The 24,842-nt window shown below is 38.1% G+C and overlaps 1 protein-coding gene across 1 annotated transcript in view; it reads left to right on the forward strand.

Moving 5' to 3' along the window:
- Positions 1-24,842, forward strand: part of LOC124721262 (WASH complex subunit 4) — a 178,161-nt gene that overhangs the window by 52,577 nt on the left and 100,742 nt on the right. The window contains exons 7-10 of the mRNA XM_047246139.1: positions 3,793-3,978; positions 4,145-4,243; positions 14,240-14,473; positions 14,558-14,890. Coding sequence (XP_047102095.1) covers positions 3,793-3,978; positions 4,145-4,243; positions 14,240-14,473; positions 14,558-14,890 — 852 coding nt within the window. The remainder of the gene's footprint in view (positions 1-3,792; positions 3,979-4,144; positions 4,244-14,239; positions 14,474-14,557; positions 14,891-24,842) is intronic.

Below are 24,842 nucleotides of genomic sequence, written 5' to 3' on the forward strand. Positions count from 1 at the left end.
GTTTCAATACCACAGAATGAAATACAGTGACGTGCAATAGAAGAATGCTGTGTAATTAGCCGAGCGGTCTGAAGTGCTGCAGTCATGGACTGTGCGGCTGGTCCCGGCGGAGGTTCGAGGCCTCCCTCGGGCATGGGTGTGTGTGTTTGTCCTTAGGATAATTTAGGTTCGGTAGTGTGTAAGCTTAGGGACTGATGACCTTAGCAGTTAAGTCCCATAAGATTTCACACACATTTTTGAATGCTGTGTGAAGAGGCGTGCCACTGCACTTTGGCACACTTAAGACCAAATAGCATGTCTTATATTTCCTCGAACACAAATGTTTTATGCATCAGACTATTCAGAAAGATGTGCACTACAAAATGAACATATTTTTGAAAATCAATTTTTTTTAGAAATTTTTGACTTCCTATCTCAAACGCTTGTGGGATGGGCGGAGTATTACTCCGGTTCGGAAATATCGTAGATCCAGGGCTAATGCGCGGAGCAGTCTGAGTACAGTGGGGAAGTGGGTAGTCTCCATGTGACCTGTGTTTACATTTAGTGATTTTGCTGTTTCCTCTTTCTTTACTGCTCTCACGTCAAATGAAAACAAAACAGATTTCTGTGGCCGTGAGCTATCAAGTGAATTAAAATACATTTACATGATTACGGAAGGCAAAAATATGTTATTAGTTTCAGATTTTATTTTATTTCCACCTTTCTGATGGTGAAGCATTAATCACCTTGTAGAACAATGAACTAATTTTTGTCGGTTTGCTAAAGAAATTTCCTTTTATTAATTTTTTCCGCTGAGGCAGTCAATATATTTGAAACGGAAGTGTAATTCCACACTATAGGCTAATTTCAACTATTCGCTGCATTTCAAGTGCACGTTTTCACTCCTAGCACGTATCAAATTATGCCATAATAAAGAAACAAACATGAGATAACACAGTACTGGTACTCCAAGAAAATTTACATCCGAAAACCACATTGAAAAGCTTAATATCAGGTCTACGCCTATTTCATTGGGAATTTGGATATACGAATGTGGACTTTAAATGTGTACATTTTAGTATGGTTCACGAAATTCCGATGCTCTCGGAATATCCTCTCATGTCTTGTTTCTTTTACGACACTGTAAGATCTTTTAATGTTTTACACCTACAAACATAAGGGCCTCCTAAGTCATCGTAGCTACCCAAGCGCGGTGGTGCCTCTTATCTGGTGCTCTCTGGCAGCTGCTGAAACGAACCTATTTCTAACAGGTCGCGGGAAAATATTGCGAATGGTGGTTTGAAAAGCGTTACTTTCAAAGTAAATTTCCTTTTACGCAAGTTGAACTGTGTGCGAGATTGTACGATGAATTTCTTAAATCACAGAGCGTTTGACTCTCTTTTAGAAATCAACTGATGACGAGCCATTTAGAAGAATTTTGAGCCCAGAAGTTCAGACATTTATGTCGTTATTAAAAATTTTACTGGCTCATTTGTGTGATATATCTTAGTGTAACACGAGCATAAAAATCCAACATTATATGTGAAAGGTTTGCTTTTCTTGTAGCAACACTATGTTTATTAATGTAAACTGTTAACTGTTGCTGTTTGTGTGTTCGCACTAGTTAACAGTGATGTTGCCATTGGCTGACTACATCATGTGTCCTAAGCTCTGAATATCTGCTGTCATCGGCTGGCGAGATCACGTGACATGACCTATGACTGGCTTTCAAAGCGCATCACTTTGGAAAGTAATATGCGGTGTTTGGTGGAATTCGAATTTATACTTTTTTAATACGAAAATATGGAGTATACATGTTGGTGCACATCAAAGATCTTTCCAAAACGTGTTTTCTTCCCTGAGTTTCGTTTTATAATGTGCCGGGAAATTCTACGCCGTGTATAAAACCATAAACATTCAAAGGATTGCTAAGTTATACAGTTCCGAAAGAAAATATACTGTCAGTTAACAGGGAAAAAGTGCGTCTTCACCCGGGAGAAAGTGTATTTTTAATCGGGAAATCCGGGATAAAACCGGGAATTTTTTTTTCCTTGTCCGCGTATACACCCTGTTATATGATAGCGGAACAAACACTGGTAGCAGTTACTTCTGTAAAATATCTGGGGGAGTATACGTGCGGAACGATTTGAAGTGGAATGATCATATAAAATTAATTGTTGGTAAGGCGGGTACCAGGTTGAGATTCATTGGGAGAGTCCTCAGAAAATGTAGTCCATCAACAAAGGAGATGGCGTAAAAAACACTTGTTCAACCTATACTTGAGTATTGCTCATCAGTGTGAGATCCGTACCAGATCGGGTTGACGGAGGAGATAGAGAAGATCCAAAGAAGAGTGGCGCGTTTCGTCACAGGGTTATGTGGTAACCGTGATAGCGTTACGGAGATGTTTAGCAAACTCAAGTGGCAGACTCTGCAAGAGAGGCGCTCTGCATCGCGGTGTAGCTTGCTCGCCAGGTTTCGAGAGGGTGCGTTTCTGGATGAGGTATCGAATATATTGCTTCCCCCTACTTACACTTTCCGAGGAGATCACGAATGTAAAATTAGAGAGATTTGAGCGCGCACTGATTCTTTCAGACAGTCGTTCTTCCTGCGAACCATACGCGACTGGAACAGAAAAGGGAGGTAATGACAGTGGCACGTAAAGTGCCCTCCGCCACACACCGTTGGGTGGCTTGCGGAGTATAGATGTAGATGTAGAAGAGAAACCTATTGAGGAATTCCCCAAACACCAAAAATAACATTCATAAAATCATAACTGAGGCTGAGAACAACCATCACCTCGCATTTCTGGATGACCGCATGTAGAATAAACTTTATGTATCTTGTCACACAAGGCACACACACAAACTAACTGTCTCAGACCTATATCTGCCAGCAATGAGCTGCCATTACACTGGATAGTAATTGTCATTTCTGACAGTACTGATGCACAGGGTGAGGACTATATGTGACTAGGTCCCCCAACGAATGCAGATGGATTGTCTGCAAAGCCCCTTTCTTTCAACCACTATAGGAAAGAAAATATTAAGAAAGTGCCAAGAGAACTGAGTGAGTGTACAGACAAGAGCAAATTAAGATGCCATAAAGTACACAGTGCTGTGTCTTTGTACATTGTTCTGAATGTATATGCAACATAAGACTTAGCCAGCAAGGAGATGATCACAATAGAGAGAGCATACTTTGTGGGGCAGCAATGGACAGAGTATGTATAAGCTGCTGGCCACATAAACTCAGGGCCAGCTGTGGCTAAATAGTTATGGAGTGACCATTGCAAGGATTTAAATGTTCATCGCAGCTGTTGACTGTAAGGGGACTGATTGCAAGATCCCGTTACTTCACCACAAGATATGAACGTAGTATATGCCTTTGTAAAGCATCAGGCACACTGTGATTTACGTGGCAAGAAATCTGAAAATTTTATTCCATTGACATTCTGTTAATACCTTCATTTACATATATATTTTTTGTCATTAAGTGGGAATTAAATACATTTGAGTAGAGCCTTGAAGTTATAGCTGTATCAGTAAAGAAAGAAAGAAAACCCTGTGAGATTGCAGTAAAATTAATTATAGTAAAAAGTGCTGTGCCTACTTAAGAAATACTGTAACACGATCTGACATCTCCTTCTTCAGTCAGTTTACTTTGAAGCACTAGATCGTGCATAGTGTGGGGGTGTGGGGGGGGGGGGTGCACAGGAAAAAAAGGTGTCAGTACTTCTTAGCATGTAATGTTTTAAAGTCAAGTCACTGTAAATTATAGGTCTGTTAAGCATTTAGAAATTCATCTTTACAGGTACCTGCTGCATCGTTGTATGGATATGTCACTTGGTACCCTGAACGATTTTTATTGACTCATATACCAGCCATGTCAAAATTGTATGATAAAAAGGCACAGCAGAACTTGGAATCTTTGCGTTTAAATTATTTGCAGCAGAAGACAGTCGGTGTTGTAAAAGATTCACACACCTTTTCCCTTCAGGTAAGACACCTAACATAAAGAAGTTACTTTTACATTTTTTTTTTTTCAAAAGTCTGCAAAAATATTAGAAAATGCTATATTGGTATTTCATTAATTGCGTGTGTTACCTAGAAACAGATTTCATGGAATAGTAGAGAGTAAGACAAAAAAATCATTCCATTTCTAGGTTTGTTGCTGGATGATTCAGATGGAGGCATTATTGAAAAGTGAACATCAGAATCTCAAAATTGAGGATATTAGTCATAGATGCAATGTTTTTCTACAGGTAAGTTGGCATGATTGTTTTGTCTTCTTATATAATACCTTTGGTGGGATGTCTGCTGCATTCATCTGGTATGAGATACTACCAATTTGTGAAATTATTATTATTTTTTTTTTATTTATTTTATACCTATTTTGGTTGTTTCATTCCTGCCATCATAAAATCAATATTTTTCTTATGCAATTATCAAACTTATAAATTATTTATTTTTCCATTGTCTCAGAAGAAAATGTATTGTTTGTTATTTATTAAACACCCCTCTTAAAAATCAAGAGAGGCTCATATAATTATCAAAATAGTGCTCCCGTTTTCAAATTTCATATATTAAGTCCTATCTCTTCCACTTACATTTAATAGGCACAGTAGCTCAGCAATATTTCTTGCACTTTCTGGCCACATATTCCATTTAGTTTATCCATAGATTGCCCATTTTTATCACTAATTGTTATAGGGTACCCCTTGTTCAGCTTACCATGTTGGTAGATTCTATTCTATTATTGCAGAGAACTGAAACAAACAGTGAAACATTAAAGATGTGACAATATAAACTGCCTCATAACATTAGATGTGGTACAGTTGTGTCATCGAGAACCAAGTTGATATGGTGTACTTCCGTATTTGACATTGTGTGGGATATCAAGTCTGTCTAGATGGACTTTTACGTACCATATACTCCCTATCATTCGGTATAATGTGGGGGAGATGGTGCATCTGCACGCGCTCTAGCACAAGGGTGCAGCCATCTTCCACTGCCAGACTGGCTTAGTGACCGCTGCTGCCACTAGTGGCCAGCAACTGATGTATGAATAATCCCCACATGAATAATGGGGAATACACTGTACTTTGTTATTTGTCAGTTGTCAGTTGAACTCTTTGGTTCAGATGGAGTGAGCATACATGTGAAGAGTGTCCAGGTATGCAATCCTGTTTTGGTATCGATTAGAATGGAACATAATTACTGTAATAGGATTAAAGGTGCTGTAGATAAGTGCTTATTATTAAGCATGGATCCCTTTCACACATGTAGACATGTTGGGAGTGACTTTGTTTGCATTTGTAAGTTATAATAATATCGCTATTGGGTATTCAGGTAAGCTGATGACTATTAAAATGCCTGCAGTGCAGTGTACATACTGTACCAGTATAATTTTGCAATCTTCCTATTCCAGTTGTGGATAGTGACATTGAAGAAAGACTGCCGATATCCTTTTGCCTGAGTCCAAATTTCTCTAATTTTAATATTATGGCCACTAAACAGCTTATATGCTTGACTCCTTTTGAAATGTGATTCCTTGGAAATTTTTGGGGATTAGTCTCTTCGAATCACATCATCTTTCTTTTAACCTCTTCCATTGCAGTTTACTGAGAATTCAGTGACACTGTTACTCTCACCTACATTATGTGTTGATTGGTACAAGACCCAAGCCAGACCTCATGCACGTGAGGAGCCTTGGAGGCCCAAATGTAGGTTTGGACCACATTTCATTTTGGAAACAAGTGAGGGCTAGAATCTAAAATACATCTAAAGGAACTGAAACTAACAATCAGAAATATAATATAACTGCTCTAGAATCATATGCAACTAGGAAGCAATACCAGCAAAAGATATCATAGATCCTTAGGAGGACACAAAAGTATGATAACATTGAGGATGAATGTGGATTGATAAGGAATGCAGTATAGATGTCACAGGAGCAGTGATGGAAATTTATAAAGAAGGCAGGAGGATTGAAAAAGAGAATCCATAAACAAAAAAATGAGGGAGTGGATGAAAGCAGATCTAAAGAACTGGAGCTTCTGAGGAAACTCGTCTTTCAGCATGGGTTGAGTAGAAACTTCTCCAGCAATGGAGAGAAGGAATTATATGCCCTGTATATAAGAAAGGAGCTATGTTGGTTTGTGACAACTGTGAAGGAACTCTGCTGCTACACTTGGGATAACAAATCACATATTCACTGTAAGCCAAATTTTAGAAAAGACAATTGAATTCAGAATTGAAACTCATCACGTCTTCATCTACTACAAATCAGCATATGAGAAAGAGAGAGAGAGAGAGAGAGAGAGAGAGAGAGAGAGAGAGAGAGAGAGAGAGAGAGAATTGTGAGAATGACACTGAATGGGGTACAGAGTAGTATAAGAATGGCAGGAATGGTGTCTGATCCATTGGATATACAAGATGATGTAAGGCAAGGAGATGTACTGGTGTCTCCCCTTTATAATACTGCCTTGGAGAAGGTCATGAGGGATGCATACCTGCTGTGTAGGATAATGATTTTTCATAAATCAGTGCAGATACTAGTCTATGGCAGTCATGCACAGTGACAAGAACTTTGAAGGCAATATATGTTGAACAGGCCAGTAGAAATATGAGACTGAATATCAATCAGCAGGAAACAAAATATATGGCTGCCAGGAAGGCATGCAAGGACGACATGGCACCCTTAATAACAACGGGCAATTATGCTTTTGAAAGAATAGAGTGGGTTAAATATCTAGGATCGACAGTCGCCCATTCAGATGACACCTCTTACAAAATTAGAGATTACAAGCAGTCAGCAGAACCTGTTTTGCATAAAAAAATGTTTCCCTCAAAGCTTGTAACTTACACCACCAAATTAACAATGTATTTGACATTTATAAGACAGGTGCTTACATATGCCTTCAAACTTGGTCATTAATATCAAAATATATTCGAATGCTAGATACCTTTGAGAGAAAGGTGTTTCGAGAAATCAGCCTGTGAAGGAGCTATACACGATATGTATGGTGTCTCATGTAAGTCGTCATGCACATTTTCTCTGGTGTTTAGGCAGATATTTGCAATTTCATTTTTGCAGTGTGTGGCAGCCCAAACGAATACTGCTCACCACATCTTTCATGCCACACTCCGTACTGTGGAAAAGCGTCGGTTTGTTTCCCTTTACAAACAAAATTATTTTTAAAGCGGAATTTTACATGGTCATTTGATAGAATGGTTCCAAATTAGTGTAGTGTGATGTTTGTTTCATCCATGTGTATTAACAGGGATGCTAAAACATGAAGAATAACCAGTACTTCAGCAGTGAAAGAATTGCCCTGGCATGTGCTGACTGCTACCATGATGCAGCAGCGCTTTTGTTCAGTTGCTCCTAGAATACAGCTTATTCTTCATGTTTTACAATCCCTGTTCACTCATATTGCTGAAACAAATGTCCCACTAGACTAATTTGGGACTGCTATATTGAATGAGCACATAAAATTTCACTTTTTAAGTAAACTTTTTTTCGTACAAGGAACGAAGCTATGCTTTCTTTCCATCGACACAGGGAATCGTGTAAAAGACGTGATGAGCTGTAATTATTTGGGCTGACTCCAGATACACATTGCAAAATGAAATTGCAAATATCTACAGAAACACAATAGAAAATGCACCTGATGACTCTTACTTAGTAGAGACACTTGGTGTGAAGATACACCTTGTAGAAGAACAGTGATGTCAGCCGGGTTGATATGGGCAGGAGGTGTAGCACAGCTGAGTGATGTGGAAGTAACTGAAATGATATTAAACAGAAATCCAAGGTGTCAAAGGGACAACAACAGATGGAAAGATGAAGTCATGGAAAGTCTACAGAAAATGGACTTTGGGGAATGGAAAATTTGAGCATTGAACTGTGATAACTAACGAAGAATTGTTGAAGAGGCCAGGGTCTGCAATGAACTGTATAGTCAATAGTCTACAAAGGAAATTGCTTACGAATCACTTGTGCGACTGGTTCTAGAATATTGCTCAAGTGTGTGGGACCTGTACCAAATAGGACTAATGGGAATATTGAACATATACAGAGAAGGGCATCAGAAATGGTCACAGGTCTTTTGATTCATGGGAGAGCATCACAGAGATACTGAAGGAATCAAACTGGGAGACTCTTGAAGATAGGTGTAAACTGTCCTGAGAAAGTCTATGACAAAGTTTCAAGAACTGACCTTAAATGATCGTTGGAATATACTGCAATCTCCTACGTATCGCTCACATAGCGATCATGTGGATTGGATTAGAATAATTAATGCATGCACAAAGGCATTCAAACAATCATTCTTCCTGCACTCCATATGTGAATGGAGTGGGTAGAAACCCCAATAACTGGTACAGTGGGACGTAGGCTATTCTATGCACCCCACATTAGTTTGCAGAGTGTGGATGTAGATGTAGAGCCCCAGAAGAAGTTAAAGAAGAAGAAGAAGAAGAAGAAGTTGGGAGAAGCAGTGACTACCTTCGGAGCATAACATCTTTGTTTTAACCTATTCCACTGCAGTTCATTGAACATTTCACTGAACGTTTCTGTGGACTCTCACCCTGACTAAACAGACACACAATGAATCATGCTGCTTTTCTTTGTCTTTCCCATCTTATTACTCGATGTTGGTGACAGTTCTAGACTGATGAAGAATATTCAAACATTGGTCAAACACTAGTTTTATAAGTGACCAGTTTCATACATTAATTACACGTTCTCAGCATCTTCTAATAATGTGAGTCTGCAGCCCTCCTTCCATATGGTTAAAGTTATGTAATCATTCTACCTTAAATCACCATGGACAGAAACTTCCAGATACTTAAAGGCTGTGACTGATCCCAGTGATTGATTGCCAGTTGTGTAGGAAAACAATATTAGATCCTTTCATCTATTTGCATGACACCACATTTATTTATGTTTTGGGTCAGCTGCCAAGCAGTGCACCACACATTGTCACCCTGGTTCCTGTGCTTTTTGTAACTGGGTTCTAATGATGCCACCTCCCAGTATCCAACAGCATCATAAGGCTTCATACTTCAGCCAGAAGTTCATTTATTATTTTGTGAAGAGCAGTTGTATGCCAGAAACTACCTTCGCCTCTCATGATGCCACTCCATTAAGATCAACTTACTGAGTTCTGCTTACAAGGAAGTCTTCAGTCCAGTTGCGCCTATCTGTTCAGATATTCTCTACACACATATTTGTTTATTTAGCAGTGGTGTGGAACTGTATCAAAGGTTTTCAGGAAGTGAAGAAAATTGGCATTAACGTTAGCTCAGCTGTGTACTGCCTTCTGGATGTAGTGTACGAACATGGCAGTCTTAAGTTCCATATGGTTGATATTTGCAGGAGCCATGTGGGTTCCTGCTTAGGAATTGCTTAGTCTTTAGAAAAGTCATCATACCCAAGCATGGCAGGTGTTTCGTAACTCTATAAGAAACTGATACCAGCTGGATTGGTCATTCTCCGCATTGGCCCTGTGACCCTTCTTATAGACAGGATTTTCCTGTGCCAATCTGCTCTGTGGATTCTGCGGGCAAACCGATGCTAAAAGAGGAACCAGTCCCTTCACATAATCAATATATACTCTTTACAGGCACCACATCAGGTCCTGTGGCCTTTCCTATATCGAGCAGTTTGGGCTGTAGAAAACAGAATTTAGTATTTTAGCACTCAGTTAATCTTTATTTCAGGTTCTATCATTGTGGACAAACATTTGGACAGATGAGTTTGTTCCATTGGCTGACTTTATATAGCACCAAAACTTTTTTACAATTTAGCAGATACTTTTGAATTCATTTAGTGCTCCTTGCATAGCTGTCTAGATGCTTGTTTTGATTTTTTCAGCTTTTGTGTGTCAGCAAGAGTTGTTTCACTTGATATGCAGCTGAATCTGCTTTTGTAGTATCTTCTTAATGTTATTATTGAACCATGGTGGATCTTTCCATTCCTTAATGTCTTCCAGGGCACCAACTTACCTAGTGCATTTGTGTGAATTTCTGCCAGAGATCTTCCACATTCTCTTCCCCAGAGCTGCATTTCTGTCCAGGTGATTACTAATGATTTTGTCATCATACTTGTTAGGCAGAAATATTGTCACGTAGAATCCACAGTCAGGTACTAAATATGGTTGCAAGGTAGTCAACAAAAACTAATGCTTAATGCTGAAAGCAAATTTATTAAGCACACACAGAGGTATGGACAGAGCTGAACTGCATGACTCAGCAGATTTTTTTTCCTAATGCATTTACTGCATCATTAAGTCACAGAGGAATGCTAAGGCTCTTCTGTATCATTCTCATCATCGTTATCTTCCTCGTCCAAGTCCTGCTGTGCATCTTCAACTATCTCAGAGATAGTCGTGGCTTCTGTAGTGACAATATTTTCGTCAGTGTTGCCTGCTCTTGAAGTCAGTTCTGTCCTTTGTCATTAGAAGAAATATCATCAGTAATATCATTTCCACTGTGCTCATTGTCTTCATTTCCATATCCGGCTTATCAGAAACAGTCCTGAATGGTAATGTCTCAAACTCAGTGCCATGAAGCTGTGATGTATTGTATTGCCTATCATAAGAAACAAATTCATTAATAGTTTCTCAGAAGTGTTGTTTGGCTGTGGTAGTACAATAACAAAAAAAGGCAAGTAAAAATTATACCTGTAAAATGCTTATTTTCATTTCTTCCTTTTTTCAAAAGTTTACACACTGGATGATAGCATGCTGTATGAGCATTTTGCGATAATGCAACTTGAAAATATGAATTAGTCCAAGGTCAAGAGCATGGAGGTCACTCATGCAATTCAGTGGAAAGAATTCCATGGTCACATTTCTCAAACAGGAAGTTAGGGATGGGTTTTGTTGCACACCTGTCTATGAACAATTAAGTCTTTCAACCTGCTGCATCCATTTTCCATTATTTTAGTACGATGATCCCGATGTAGATTGGCATCAACAAAATATGTAGAGTCTTGTACTGCAAGGAAGCAAAAGAGAGGATGTTGTTATGGGTGGCCAGTGTTCTCTTTCTACAACATAGATGCACACGAGGATTAATATGGTTCTTTATTTACATGAGCTGGAAACTTAACTTAAATAGAGTCCATGTGTTCTGATACAAGCTCATCAGTAATAGTCCACTTGCAAACAATTTCGGTAATGTCGCAATTACAACTTCAATTTCACTGCTAGTCCTGGTATAGGCACTAATCTAATCGCTATGTTCTGTCATAACCTGTGATATGAACAGAGCCTGCTCTGTGATTAACTGGCAGATGCCAAACAGGAAGAGAAAGTCAGTTAGGCCCTCCAGTCAGTGGCGGTGGAAAATACATGCTGTCGAGAGGGCGTTGGTGGTGTGTTGCTTGTCGGTGTGTCTCTGGCCTCTCGTAAACACACTTGATCCAGCACTTATTATCAATCTTCACACTACATCTTTGTCAACTGGGGTGCTGGTGACAACTTACGCCAGCACAAAATATTTTTGCATTCAGCGAGGGAAGTTGATGATTGAAATTTTATGAGAAAATTGAAATTTTGTGAGAAAATCCCACTGCAATGAGAAACACCTTTGTTTTAATTATGTCCTCCCCAAATACTATATCATGTCCTTGACACACTCTCCTCTATTTCTCGATAATACAAAATGTGCTGCCTTTATTTGAATTTTCCTGATGTACTCCGTTAATTGTATCCGGTAAGGATCCCACAACACGCAGCAAGTACTCCAAAAGAGAATGGACAAGTGTAGTGTAGGCAGTCTCTTTAGTAGATCAGTTACATCTTCTGAGTGTTCTGCCATTAAGTCTGTCTTTGGTATGCCTTCTCACAACATTTTCTGTGTGTTATTTCCAATTTAAGTTGTTTGTAATTGTAATTCTTAGGTATTTATTTGAATTCATTGCCTTTAGATTTGATTGATTTATTTTTTAACTGAAGTATAATTCCTTTCAGCACTCGTGTAGATGACCTCATACTTTTCATTATTTGGGATCAGTTGCCAATTTTCACACCATACAGATATATTTTCTAAATTATTTTGCAATTTATTTTAATCTTCTGATGACTTTACTAAACGATAAATGACAGCATCATCTGCAAACAACCTAAGGTGCCTGCTCAGATTGCAGCAAATGTTACATTGTGTGGGACAGGCTTTACAAGTAGAAATTCCGAACATACCTGCACTGTCTTACGTTTCCTTTGCCTTCACTACAATTGAATTTAAGATAGACGTAGCAATTCCTTTACAATATCCACTCACTTCCTATTACTGTTTTCCACCACCTCACTCAAAACTCTGTTTTTCAGTGATCATAAATGCTTTTCTTCTTTCTTTCACCCATAGTCGTATTATCAGTTTCAAAGTAATCAGAAATACAGTAAATATGGTATGGTCGCATATACAGCAGACCTAAATAAAATAGCAGTCTTTAATATGCATATTACTTCACTGGAAGCAGGTATGCTAATAAGCTGTGACGTGCTTCATAACTCCCAAATGACACGCAACAATTCTTGTTCAGTTGCACCCTAGTGCTGGTTCAGCAGAAATCATTCAGCTTTGAGAAAACAGATTACTACTGAACCTATTAACAACCTTATCTGTCAATCTATAAAATAATATCAATTCTGTCACATTAAAAATTAGGTGTTAGATGGCTGTGAGTGCTCATTACAATGTGATTTTGTGGATGGCAACACAACACAGGCAATTGCTGCTACATCCCTCCCTCCACGGTGCTGTGTTAATAGGCGGAGCTTACCAATCACCTTCTCCACAGCTCCTTCTGAAACCGGACATCATAGCTTGTGTACACTGTAGAAATTTCACCAGGACTGGAAAGAAAAGTATAAGTGAGGAAAACCTATATAAGTGAAAAAGCGTAAATGATGTATTACTGTGTTGTTGGTAAAAAGGAGGCAGGGGATAAATACAATGCTGGCACATAGCCACCTCCTCTCAAATAGCACCATGCAGACCATCAAACTTAATCTCTCCAGCTGATGGAAACACCAGCACAAATAATGCCACGGCCCACATTCCATGAGGAACTGCAGAGAGATTTTGAACTTAATTCAGAACATGGGCACAAAGTCTGATGATCAGGAACTTCCCACCACTAGGTGTCCAACCTTGTGACCCAAATACTGGCAGCAAAAATTTCTTACACCATCTGATTTCAAACCAACTACCCATGAATCAAACGGCATACCTGAAGGAGGCATTAGCAGCCTCAGCTTCAGAGGAAGGTATTCCGCAATATTGAAAGAACGCTCTTGTTTGCAGATTTGCACGAGATTTTTGCTGCCTTAACATTTCAAAGGAAAGCATAAAAATTACTAAGACCTTCGTACTATCAGTTTAGTGATCGTGAGTATTGACCTGATTAATGTTACGATACAAGTCAGTGATAAAAAAGTCCAGCATATATTACCATAGGGGTTTAACGTGCAATAGTCTTAATTGTATGTTGAGTTAGGGTATGTGTATGAAATTGCTCATACTAAAAACGTTTTATACTTCTCAGCCTGATAGAAGCCTTTGACTTTACATCACGTGGCAACTTAAATGACAAGTCACTGTCTTTATTTGTTTGAGCTGCTCCTGTGTTACTGGCAAGTAACTGTATGTGCACTTGTCACACCATTACAGGGTAGAAAATTCAAGTTAATCTCCATGAATTTGAACTGGAATGTCTGTATCACTAGTAAGACCCCTGGATTATGAAGGCAAACTTATCCAATAAATGTACTTACAAAATGATCAAAATTTAAAATTCATTACCACCAGCAGGAAAGTATAGATATTGAAGTGGAATTGTGAGAAAATTTGCTGCAAAAAATTCAGGCTGGTGCGACATGAACAGTACACAAATGTTGACACATTGTTACTTGTACTTAAGAATCAATTATTAGGGTATGACACTATCGAGCTTAACATAAAGGCATCTAGAGACAGCCAATTCCAGTGAAATCCCATTAATTATTGTAAAAAATGTTGAACAGTTCATTTATTGTAAAAATTATCAAACCATCCAAAACTACATTATGAAGTACTTTGAAACAACGTCATTTCTCAAGTGTAGATGACTGACAAATTGAGGGATAATTGGTGTGTGTGTGTGTGTGTGTGTGTGTGTGTGTGTGTGTGTGTGTGTGTGTGTGTGTGTTTGTGTGTGTGTGTTTTCTTCACCATTCTTCAAATAATATTTACTTTTAACTTTACAGGGTGTCCAGTATGCTTGTTGGATAAACCATATAGTAAAAACTGTCACCAATTTACATGTTTCACTCTCCAAACCCATGACTAAAACGGAGGTGATGGCTCTGTGTAGACTGATAGAATTGCTGAAAGGAATACAGCATACTTACCATGTACATTATACAACTACTTCAGAGACCGTGAACCACATATTCCAGCTATTGTCATATCAAGCTCTAATCATAATTACAAATGTAAAGGTATGTTAAATCTGATTTTTATTGTAAAGACATAAACTTCTGGTTTATCACTATGTACATAAAGTACATTTTATTGTGTTTCAGAAAGGTCTGGTGCAGGATAAACGATATAGCGAAAAGCATTTGGATATACTTTCAGCATTAGTGCTTGCTGAAAGAGTTCTACATGGTTGTGGTACAAAGGACAGACGTTTGGTGCTACGACTTGCTATTTGTGCGGCAAATCAGGGACACACATTTCGTGATGACTCCCTTGCCAGTCTAGTCAGCATAGTCTATAGACTGAATGTGATATGTGAATTACAGGAAAGAATTGCTGAAGTGTGTGATTGCTCATTTATGTACTGGCATCGTGTCATCTTACCAATTTACTTTGAACATTTATATGAAAATAAAGCTGATTTGCATCGTGTGGTGGTAAGTGGTGCTTGATACCTTTGTAATACTGTTTGTTCATACTATAGTATTAATTATTTTAATAGTGTGAAGATTTTCAGCAATTTTAATATTAAAATGTGTTCTTTTATAGTCCTATAATGTAGAGGGCAGTAAATAATTTGCATTTAGCAATAAATGCAATTATAGATGTGAAATCTGCTTCAAACTGCAAAAATGTGAATTATCTAGTAAAGTCTGTTTCATAGCAAATTTTTTCTAGAAGAACTATTTCATCAGAGATAGTTTGAATTAGCTTTATTGTTCGCGTATAAATTTCAAGAAGTAACCAATCTTTGATTTTGTATTGCACATCATCTGGCAAATCCCAGTTTGGAAAGATACTGTACTTGCAAAATAAAAATGCATGAACAAAATGACATCACAATGTGCTTGATGTTTCGGTGCCACACCAGTTGTCTGCAGTTGAATGGTCTAAAAAAGTACATGCCTCATAAAGCAAGATAGGACTCTGCCTGGGTATCAGGCATCTTATAGCAAATAAACCTGTATGTTTGTCAGCTATCAAAATTTCAAAAGTAGGTGTAATGTGGATACTTAAATGTGGCAGTTTCAAGTGGTGGCTGTTTCAAACTGTGGTTCAGTGGTTGTGTCAAATACAAGTAGGGCTAGGGATTGAACTACCTTATTTGTAACACTGCCAAACTCAGCAAGCAACTGTGCAGTAGCCTTTGTGTTGTGAATTGCTCATTGTTTTCATCTCTTATTTTGAAATGAGTGAAGAGATTAATCCTGGACCATCACACATTTCAGTTACAAACTCTTCTGCTGGTTTGTTTACGTTTGCTCATAACTGACATCCAGTTCATACTGTCACCACTTTGCACTAAAGGAGCAGAAAACATAATCAGTCAACATGATTCTACCACACTAAAAGTCTTCCCCTAACATGCAATTAGAGTTACTTTTGGTTGTACTCCTACTCCTAATCCTGCTCCTACTCATATTCAAAGTACCTAGTCGATTCTATCTCTAGTATTGTCAGGTGTGAGTTACATGGCTATGAATGTTTATGAAAGTTTGAAATCCATGTTCTGCAGATTTTGGTATTATAAAGTTGGAGTGAAAAGAAAAAGTAGAGAAACACATTCAATCAGAGAAGCACATTCTTTTTCAGCAGGAAAATGCTGGTGCTTCTCAACAGAAACAATCATTTGTTGAAAAGCCAAAAAAAAAAAGGCAAAGATCTCTTCAAAAAAAATCTGATAAAGTTTTTGCAAAAGCAAATATTCCAGTCAAAAAACTCTCTTCACCACCTTTTTAGCAGTCAGTTTAAAAGCACTAAGGTTTTGTTTCAGGCACATAGCAGACAGTCTTTTAAATTTGTATGTCTAACCATTTACAGAAAAAAGGTTATGTATGAGTTTCACTGAAATTAGATATGAATTTTGCCCACAACAGATGTTACATTTTCAAGTCCTTAATAATTTATTTTGATACATTCTCCATCTACATCTGCATCTACATACACATTCTGCAAGCCACTGTACAGTGCGTGGTGGAGGGTACCCTGTACCACAACTAGTCGTTTCCTTTACTGTTCCACTCGCAGATAGAGTAAGGGAAGAACATCTGTCTATATGCCTCTGTATGAGCCCTAATTCCTCATATCTTATCTTCATGGTCCCTATGCAAAGTGCACATTGGCGGCAGTAGGATCGTTCTGCAGTCGGCTTCAAATTCTGGTTCTCTAAACTTTCTCAGTAGCATTTTGCTAAATTGTCGTCATCTTCCCTCCAGGCATTCCCAATTGAGTTCCCAAGAAACATCAGTAATACTTGCATGCTGATCTGAATTGCTTTGGTATCTTCTTTCAGTCCAGCCTGGTGTGGATCCCAAACACTGGAGCAGTACTCAAGAATAGGTTTCTCTAGCATCCTATATGTGGTCTTCTTTATAGATGAACTACTCTTTCGTAAATTCTTCCAATAAAAGGAAGTCGACAATTCGCTTTCTCTACCACAATCATCACATGCTTGTTCCATTTCATATCATTCCTCACAGCAACTAGAAATTTTGCCTCAGTCATCTTGTCTCAACCTGCAGTCACTTTATGTTCGACACCTTCCTGTACACCACAGCATTGTCAGCGAACAACCATAGATTGCTGCCCACACCGTCTGCCAGATCATTTATGTACAGTATATACAAAATAGCAATGGTTCTCTCACACTTACCTGGGATACTCCTAATGTTACCCCTGTCTCCGATGAATACTCGCCGTTGAGGACATCATACTGGGGTCTATTACTTAAGACGTCTTCAAACCAGTCACAAATCTGGGTGTTTATTCCATATGCACCTACCTTTATTAACAGTGGGGTATCATGTTGAATGCTTTTCGGAAATCTAGAAGCCCTTCATCCATAGTTCACCGTATAGTGTGTGAGAAGATAGCAAGCTGGGTTTTGCACGAGCAATGCTTCCTAAAACCGTGCTGATTCATGGACATGAACATTTTGGTCTCTATGTAATTTATTTTATTCAAACTCAGAATATGCCCTACAATTCTGCAGCAAACCGATGTTAAGGATATTAGTCTATTATTTTGTGGGTCCGTTCTTTTTCCCTTGGTATATACAGGAGTCACCTGTACTTTTTTCCAGTCACTTGGCCTTTTTCAATTCAGTGCTGCTACCTCTATTTTGTATGGTTCTGGTTTTATGTAATCAGTTTTGTACTGTACCAGTTTTTATGTTGTTGTTGTGGTGCTCAGTCCTGAGACTGGTCTGATGCAGCTCTCCATGCTACTCTGTCCTGTGCAAACTTCTTTATCTCCCAGTACCTACTGCAACCCACATCCTTCTGAATCTGTTTGGTATATTCCTCTCTTGGTCTCCCTCTACAATTTTTACCCTCCATGCTACCCTCCAATACTAAATTGGTGATCCCTTGATGCCTCAGAATATGCCCTACCAACTGATCCCTTCTGCTAGTCAAGTTGTGCCACAAATTTCTCTACTCTCCAATTCTGTTCAATACCTCCTCATTAGTTTTGTGATCTACCCATCTAATCTTCAGCATTCTTCTGTAGCACCGCATTTCGAAAGCTTCTATTATCTTCTTGTCTAAACTATTTATCGTCCACATTTCACTTCCATACATGGCTACACTCCATACAAATACTTTCAGAAACGACTTCCTGACATTTAAATCTATACTCAATGTTAACAAATTTTTCTTCTTCAGAAACGATTTCCTTGCCATTGCCAGTCTAAATTTTATATCCTCTCTACTTCAACCATCATCAGTTACTTTGCTCCCCAAATAGCAAAACTCATTTACTGCTTTAAGCATCTCATTTCCTAATGTAATTCCTGGAGCATCATCCGATTTAATTTGACTACATTCCATTTACCTCGTTTTGCTTTTGTTGATGTTCATCTTATATCCTCCTCTCAAGACACTGTCCATTCCGTTCAGCTGCTCTTCCAGGTCCTTTGCTCTCTGTGACACAATTACAATGTCACAGGCGAACCTTAAAATTTTTATTTCTTCTCAATGGATTTTAATTCCTACTTCGAATTTTTCTTTTGTTTCTTTTACTGCTTGCTCAATATACAGATTGAATAACATCGGGGATAGGCTACAACCCTGTCTCACTCCCTTCCTAACCACTGCTCCCCTTTCATGCCCCTCGACTCTTATAACTGCCATCTGGTTTCTGTACAAATTGTAAATAGCCTTTTGCACCCTGTATTTTACCCCTGCCACCTTCAGAATTTGAAAGAGAGTGTTCCAGTCAACATTGTCAAAAGCTTTCTCTAAGTCTACAAATGCTAGAAATTTAGGTTTGCCTTTCCTTAATCTATTTTCTAAGATAAGTCGTAGGTTCAGTATTGCCTCACGTGTTCCAACATCTCTACGGAATCCAAACTGATCTTCCCTGAGGTCAGCTTCTACCAGTTTTTCCATTCATCTGTAAAGAATTCGTGTCAGTATTTTGCAGCTGTGACTTATTAAACTGATAGTTCGGTAATTTTGACATCTTTCAACACCTGCTTTCTTTGGGATTGAAATTATTATGTTCTTCTTGAAGTCTGAGGGTATTTCGCCTCTCTCATACGTCTTGCCCACTAGATGGTAGAATTTTGTTAGGCCTGGCTCTTCCAAGGCTGTCAGTAGTTCTAATGGAATGTTGTCTATTCCCAGGGCCTTGTTTCGACTTATGTCTTTCAGTGCTCTGTCAAACTCTTCACTTCTCCCATTTCATCTTCATCTATATCCTCTTCCATTTCCATAATATTGTCCCCAAGAACATCTCTCTTGTGTAGACCCCCTATATACTCCTTCCACCTTTCTGCTTTCCCTTCTTTGCTTAGAACTGGGTTTCCATCTGAACTCTTGATATTCATGCAAGTGGTTCTCTTTTCTCCAAAGGTCTCTTTAATTTTCCTGTAGGCAGTATCTATCTTACCCCTAGTGATATGTGCCTCTACATCCTTACATTTGTCCTCTAGCCACCCCTGCTTAGCCATTTTGCACTTCCTGTCTACCTCATTTTTGAGACGTTTGTATTCCTTTTTGTCTGCTTCATTTACTGCATTTTTGTATTTTCTCCTTCCATCAGTTAAATTCAATATCTCTTCTGTTACCCAAGAATTTCTATTAGCCCTCATCTTTTTACCTACTTGATCACCTGCTGCCTTCACTATTTCATCTCTCAAAGCTACCCATTCTTATCAATTGTTCGCTAATGCTCTCCCTGAAACTCTCTACAACCCCTGGTTCTTTCAGTTTATCCAGGTCCCATCTCCTCAAATTCCCACCTTTTTGCAGTTTCTTCAGTTTTAATCTACAGTTCATAACCAATAGATTGTGGTCAGAGTCCACATCTGCCCCTGGAAATGTCTTACAATTTAAAACCTTGTTCCTGAATCTCTGTCTTACCATTATATAATCTGAGACCTTCCAGTATCTCCAGGCTTCTTCCATGTACACAACCTTCTTTCATGATTCTTGAACCAAGTGTTAGATATCATTAAGTTATGCTCTGTGCAAAATTCTACCAGGCGGCTTCCTCTTTCATTCCTTACTCCCATTCCATATTCACCTACTACGTTTCCTTCTCTTCCTTTTCCTACTATCGAGTTCCAGTCACCCATGACTATTAAATTTTCGTCTCCCTTCACTATCTGAATAATTTCATTTATCTCATCATCATACATTTCATCACTCTCTAGTTGGCATATAAACTTGTACTACTGTGGTAGGCGTGGGCTTCGTATCTATCTTGGCCACAATAATGTGTTCACTATGCTGTTTGTAGTAGCTTACTCGCATTCCTATTTTCCTATTCATTTTTAAACCTACTCCTGCATTACTCCTATTTGATTTTGTATTCATAACCCTGTATTCACCTTGTTCCTCCTCCACCGAACTTCACTAATTCCCACTATATCTAACTTTAACCTATCCATTTCCCTTTTTAAATTTTCTAATCTACCTGCCCAATTAAGGGCTCTGACATTCCACGCTCCGATCAGTAGAATGCCAGTTTTCTTTCTCCTGATAACAACGTCCTCCTGCGTAGTCCCTGCCTGGAGATCCAAATGGGGGACTATTTTACCTCCGGAATATTTTACCCAAGAGGACACCATCATCATTTAACCATACAGTAAAGCTGCATGCCCTCAGGAAAAATTACGGCTGTAGTTTCCCCTTGCTTTCAGCCGCTCGCAGTACCAGCACAGCAAGGCCGTTTTGGTTAGTGTTACAAGGCCAGATCAGTCAATCATCCAGACTGTTGCCCCTGCAACTACTGAAAAGGCTGCTGCCCCTCTTCACATTTGTTTGGCCTCTCAACAGGTACCCCTCCATTGTGGTTGCACCTACGGTACGGCTATCTGTATCGCTGAGGCATGCAAGCCTCCCCACCACTGGCAAGGTCCATGGTTCATGGGGGGAGGGGGGCAGTTTTTATATAGGACTGAAAGCACACATGGAGACAGATTTGTTAAAGGGCCATAACTATTGTATTGTTACAGAGTGTAAGTTGTTTATAAACTGAAATGGAAAATTTCCATGAATATCTTGACATGTTAACAGGTGTTTTGTGTGAAAAGATGATTGTCATTTAATTAACTGAAACCTTTATTGTGCTGCTCGAGTGTTTAGGATCCCTACCATATCTTATTAAAAGAAAGTATCAAAACAGTTTAGAGGTGGGCTGCTAGATTGGTTATTGACAGGTTCAATCAACACACAAGTATTACAGAGATGTTTCATGAACTCAAGTGGGAATCCCTAGAGGAAAGACCACATTCTTTTCACAAAACACTACTGAGAAGCTGATTGTGGAATTATTCTATTGCTGCCAACGTACTTTTCATGTAAGGACTATGAAGATAAGATACGAGAAATTAGGGCTCGTACGAAGACATACAGACAGTCATTTACCCTTGCTCTAGTTGTGAGTGGAGCAGGAAAGGAAATTAGTAGTAGTGGTACAAGGTACCCTTTGCCATACACAGTACAGATGCTTGCCAAATATGGATGTAGATGTAGATGATGATCAGTCTTTACAAGTGTTAAACATTTCATTGTAAGGGAATACAAAACTTATTTACTTTTGTGTTTAACTTTTATTACAAATTAAGGCTGTTTTGGAAATACCTAAAGACCAAAACATTCACTCACTTCAAATGTCTGAAGTTCCTTGCCTATTTGTAACATTACTTGTATTTCTACTCTCCCCAAAAGCTGTTATGTTGTGTTCCTTTTTTGTTTTCTGTGCAAACACGTTTCTGGTATTTATAAAATACAGAAATCTAAAATGAAATAAAACATAAAATCAGTAACCATTTCTTTCTTTTCACTCATGCCTCGTGAAGCTATCAGCCTTTTTACTTGAGTATCTTCTTTTTGTGAAGGGGAAAAATTAAAATTAGAAGCTGAAGTTGTAACAAACACACTGTTGTTCTTCACTCTGTGACAGGTTCCCCCTTACTTCAGTTTAAAATGACTTTCACAATGTTGAGTGAAAATATTACTTTTGCACAGTTATTGGGCACCTTCAGTGAAATTGATTTGTGAATTGTGTGTAGTGTATGTATTTCTTAAAAGTACAGAGATTTTTTACATTTTTTGCTGTAATTTATTTTTATGGAAACAACTGATGATAATTTACAGGACATGTATGACCCAGGAAATATGGGAATTTTTTCTGGGAGAAATCCAGCAAAAATGGGGGAATTTTTCATTGGTCTAATTTTGAGTTAAATTTCTGTAATTTTGACTGGTAGGAGATGACACTCTAACAAAGAATTTTTCTTCATCCCAGCCATCCCAGCAAAAATTGTTGACTACCAATATTGTATGTGAAAGCTTAGCATTTCTTGTAGCTATGCTGTATCTGTATTAATTGAAACAGTTAACTTTTCCTATTTCTGTGTTCATGTTATTTGACAATGATGTTGCTATAGGCTTACTACATCATGTGTTCTATACTCTGAATATCTGCTGTCATTGGCTGGTGAAATCACATGGCATGACATATGATTGGATGACAAAAGTGCATCACAATCTCAAGTTCAATGCTTCAGAAGCTACCATGCTGTATTTGAAAGAATTCATGTTTATACTTTCTTAATATAAAAATATGCAATGTACATTTTGCCACACATGAAAGATCTTTATTTTTTGGCGGGTTTTATTACCTAAAGTGCTGTGAAGTTCTATGCTGGTGTATAAAATCCCCACCATTCAAATGACTGATAAGTTTTACAGCTCTGAGTGGAAATATATTGTCACTTAACACAGAAAAAAGTACTTTCACAAGGGATAGAATGTATTTTCACTAATGGAAAAATTGCATTTTTAATCAGGAAATGTGGGAAAAATCTAGGAATTTTCTTTCTTCTGGGTATACACCCTGGTAATGTACTAGTATCTTGTATTGTTTTATGATTTACTGACATAATAATCATGATAATTAGTAAGTGTTTGTTGAATTCATTTTATTAAGAAGGTCTGCAAATAGCCTTTTCAGCCGTGGTGTTTAAAACTGCAGACAGGAACAACTTCAAAGTTATGCAGTTGATGTCACAATAAGGAGTAAGTGTTAAAATTCTATTTGTCTTTGACAGGCAGATGTGAGACGGGCAAAGCCAAGGTTTTTAGCACAGTCTTGATTTAAAAATGTGAATAGCTCATGTCAGCTTTGATTTAGATTTGTTGCATCTTTGTACACCACAATAGCCTAATGTTTCTCAATGAAAGTCACTCTTTTGATTTGAGTATGAACATACTTTTTAAAGATTTAAGGAAGCTGAATAACATAGGAAAAACTTTGTTTTGTTGTTTGAATTTAACTCTTTGTCATGTTATTGCACTATGACAATTTTGATCTTTTTTACTGCTAGTAAGGCAGTCAGTTTGTTACCAAAACTAACCGCATTGTTACTGCAGTTCATGTATGGCTTTGAATTACTGTATAACCACTGCTTCATTTTCTATATTAAGCATCATGAGTGGCAGCATTGGAGTGACATGTGGTTAATATTCTGATGTTCTGCACACTAAAACTGGTTTATAAAAGTGGTACCTCATTGTTGCGTTTAAAACTATAGCAATAATTGTGTGCTTACTTTCTGTAGTTACTATTTTTAGCGAGAAACAACTGTTTCATTAATGCTTTGTAAGAATTTTGCGTCCTGTTTCTTCTCTGTAGACCTAGGGGTGACCACCAACCTTACCTTTGGGTGTCAGAAACTTATGAAACTAATTCAAAGAGAGCTGCAGTGTTCAGAGGCTATTAGTGCACATTAATGAAGAAACTTTTTTTTTTTTTTTTTTTTTTTTTTTCATTTATAAAGCACCTTCAAATCACCAAATGTGCCATTAATTTTTTCAATTAGTTTGAACATTTTACATAAATAATCTTCAGTTTCCTCTTAAATTTCAGGAAGGTACATTAATGTTCTTCACACATTTGAAGTGAGTGAATGTTTTGGTCTTAAGGTCTTTCCGAAACAGTCTTAATTTGTAATGAAAGTTAAACACAAAAGTGCTAGACCATAAATAAGTTTTCTATTTCCTTGCAATGAAATGTTTAACATTTGTAAAGACAGAACATCATCTACATACATACATGGCAAGTGTCTGTATTGTGCATGGCAAAGGGTACCATGTACCACTACTGGTAATTTCCTTTCCTGTTCCACTCACAACTAGAGGGAAGGAGAAATGACTGTATGCCTTCGTACGAGCCCTAATTTCCCGTATCTGATCTTCATGGTCCTTATGTGAAATGTACATTGGCAGCAGTAGAATCATTCTGCAGTCAGCTTCTCAGTAGTGTTCTGCAAAAAGAATGTGGTCTTCCCTCCAGGTATTCCCACTTGAGTTCATAAAATATCTCTGTAATACTTGTGTGTCGATCAAACCTGTCAGTAACCATTCTAACAGCCTGCCTCTAAATTGCTTTGATATTTTCTTTTAATCCAATGTGATGGGGATCCAAAACACTCGAGCAGCTCTCAACAATGAGTTGAACTGGTGTTCTGTATGTGATCTCCTTTACAGATAAGCCACTCTGCCTTAAAATTTTATAAGTAAACCAAAGTTGACCATTCACCTTTCCTACTGCCATCTTTAGCTGCTTGTTCCAAGTCATATTGCTTTGCAACATTCCACCTCGATATTTAATCAGCGTAATTGTGTCAAGCAGCACACTACTAATGATGATGTATTTCAACATTAGGGGATTGTTTCTCTTACTCAGCTGCATTAACATACATTTTTCTATATTTAGAGCAAGCTGCCATTCATCACACCAACTAGAAATTCTGTCTTGAGTCATCTTGTCCTCTTACAGTCACTCAGCAGTGTCACCTTCCTATACATCACAGCATCATCAGCAAACATCTGCAGATTGCTGCTTGCTGTGTTTGTTAGATCATTCATGTGTATA

The sequence above is a fragment of the Schistocerca piceifrons genome, chromosome X, assembly GCF_021461385.2.
Source record: "Schistocerca piceifrons isolate TAMUIC-IGC-003096 chromosome X, iqSchPice1.1, whole genome shotgun sequence".
Lineage (NCBI taxonomy): Eukaryota > Metazoa > Arthropoda > Insecta > Orthoptera > Acrididae > Schistocerca > Schistocerca piceifrons.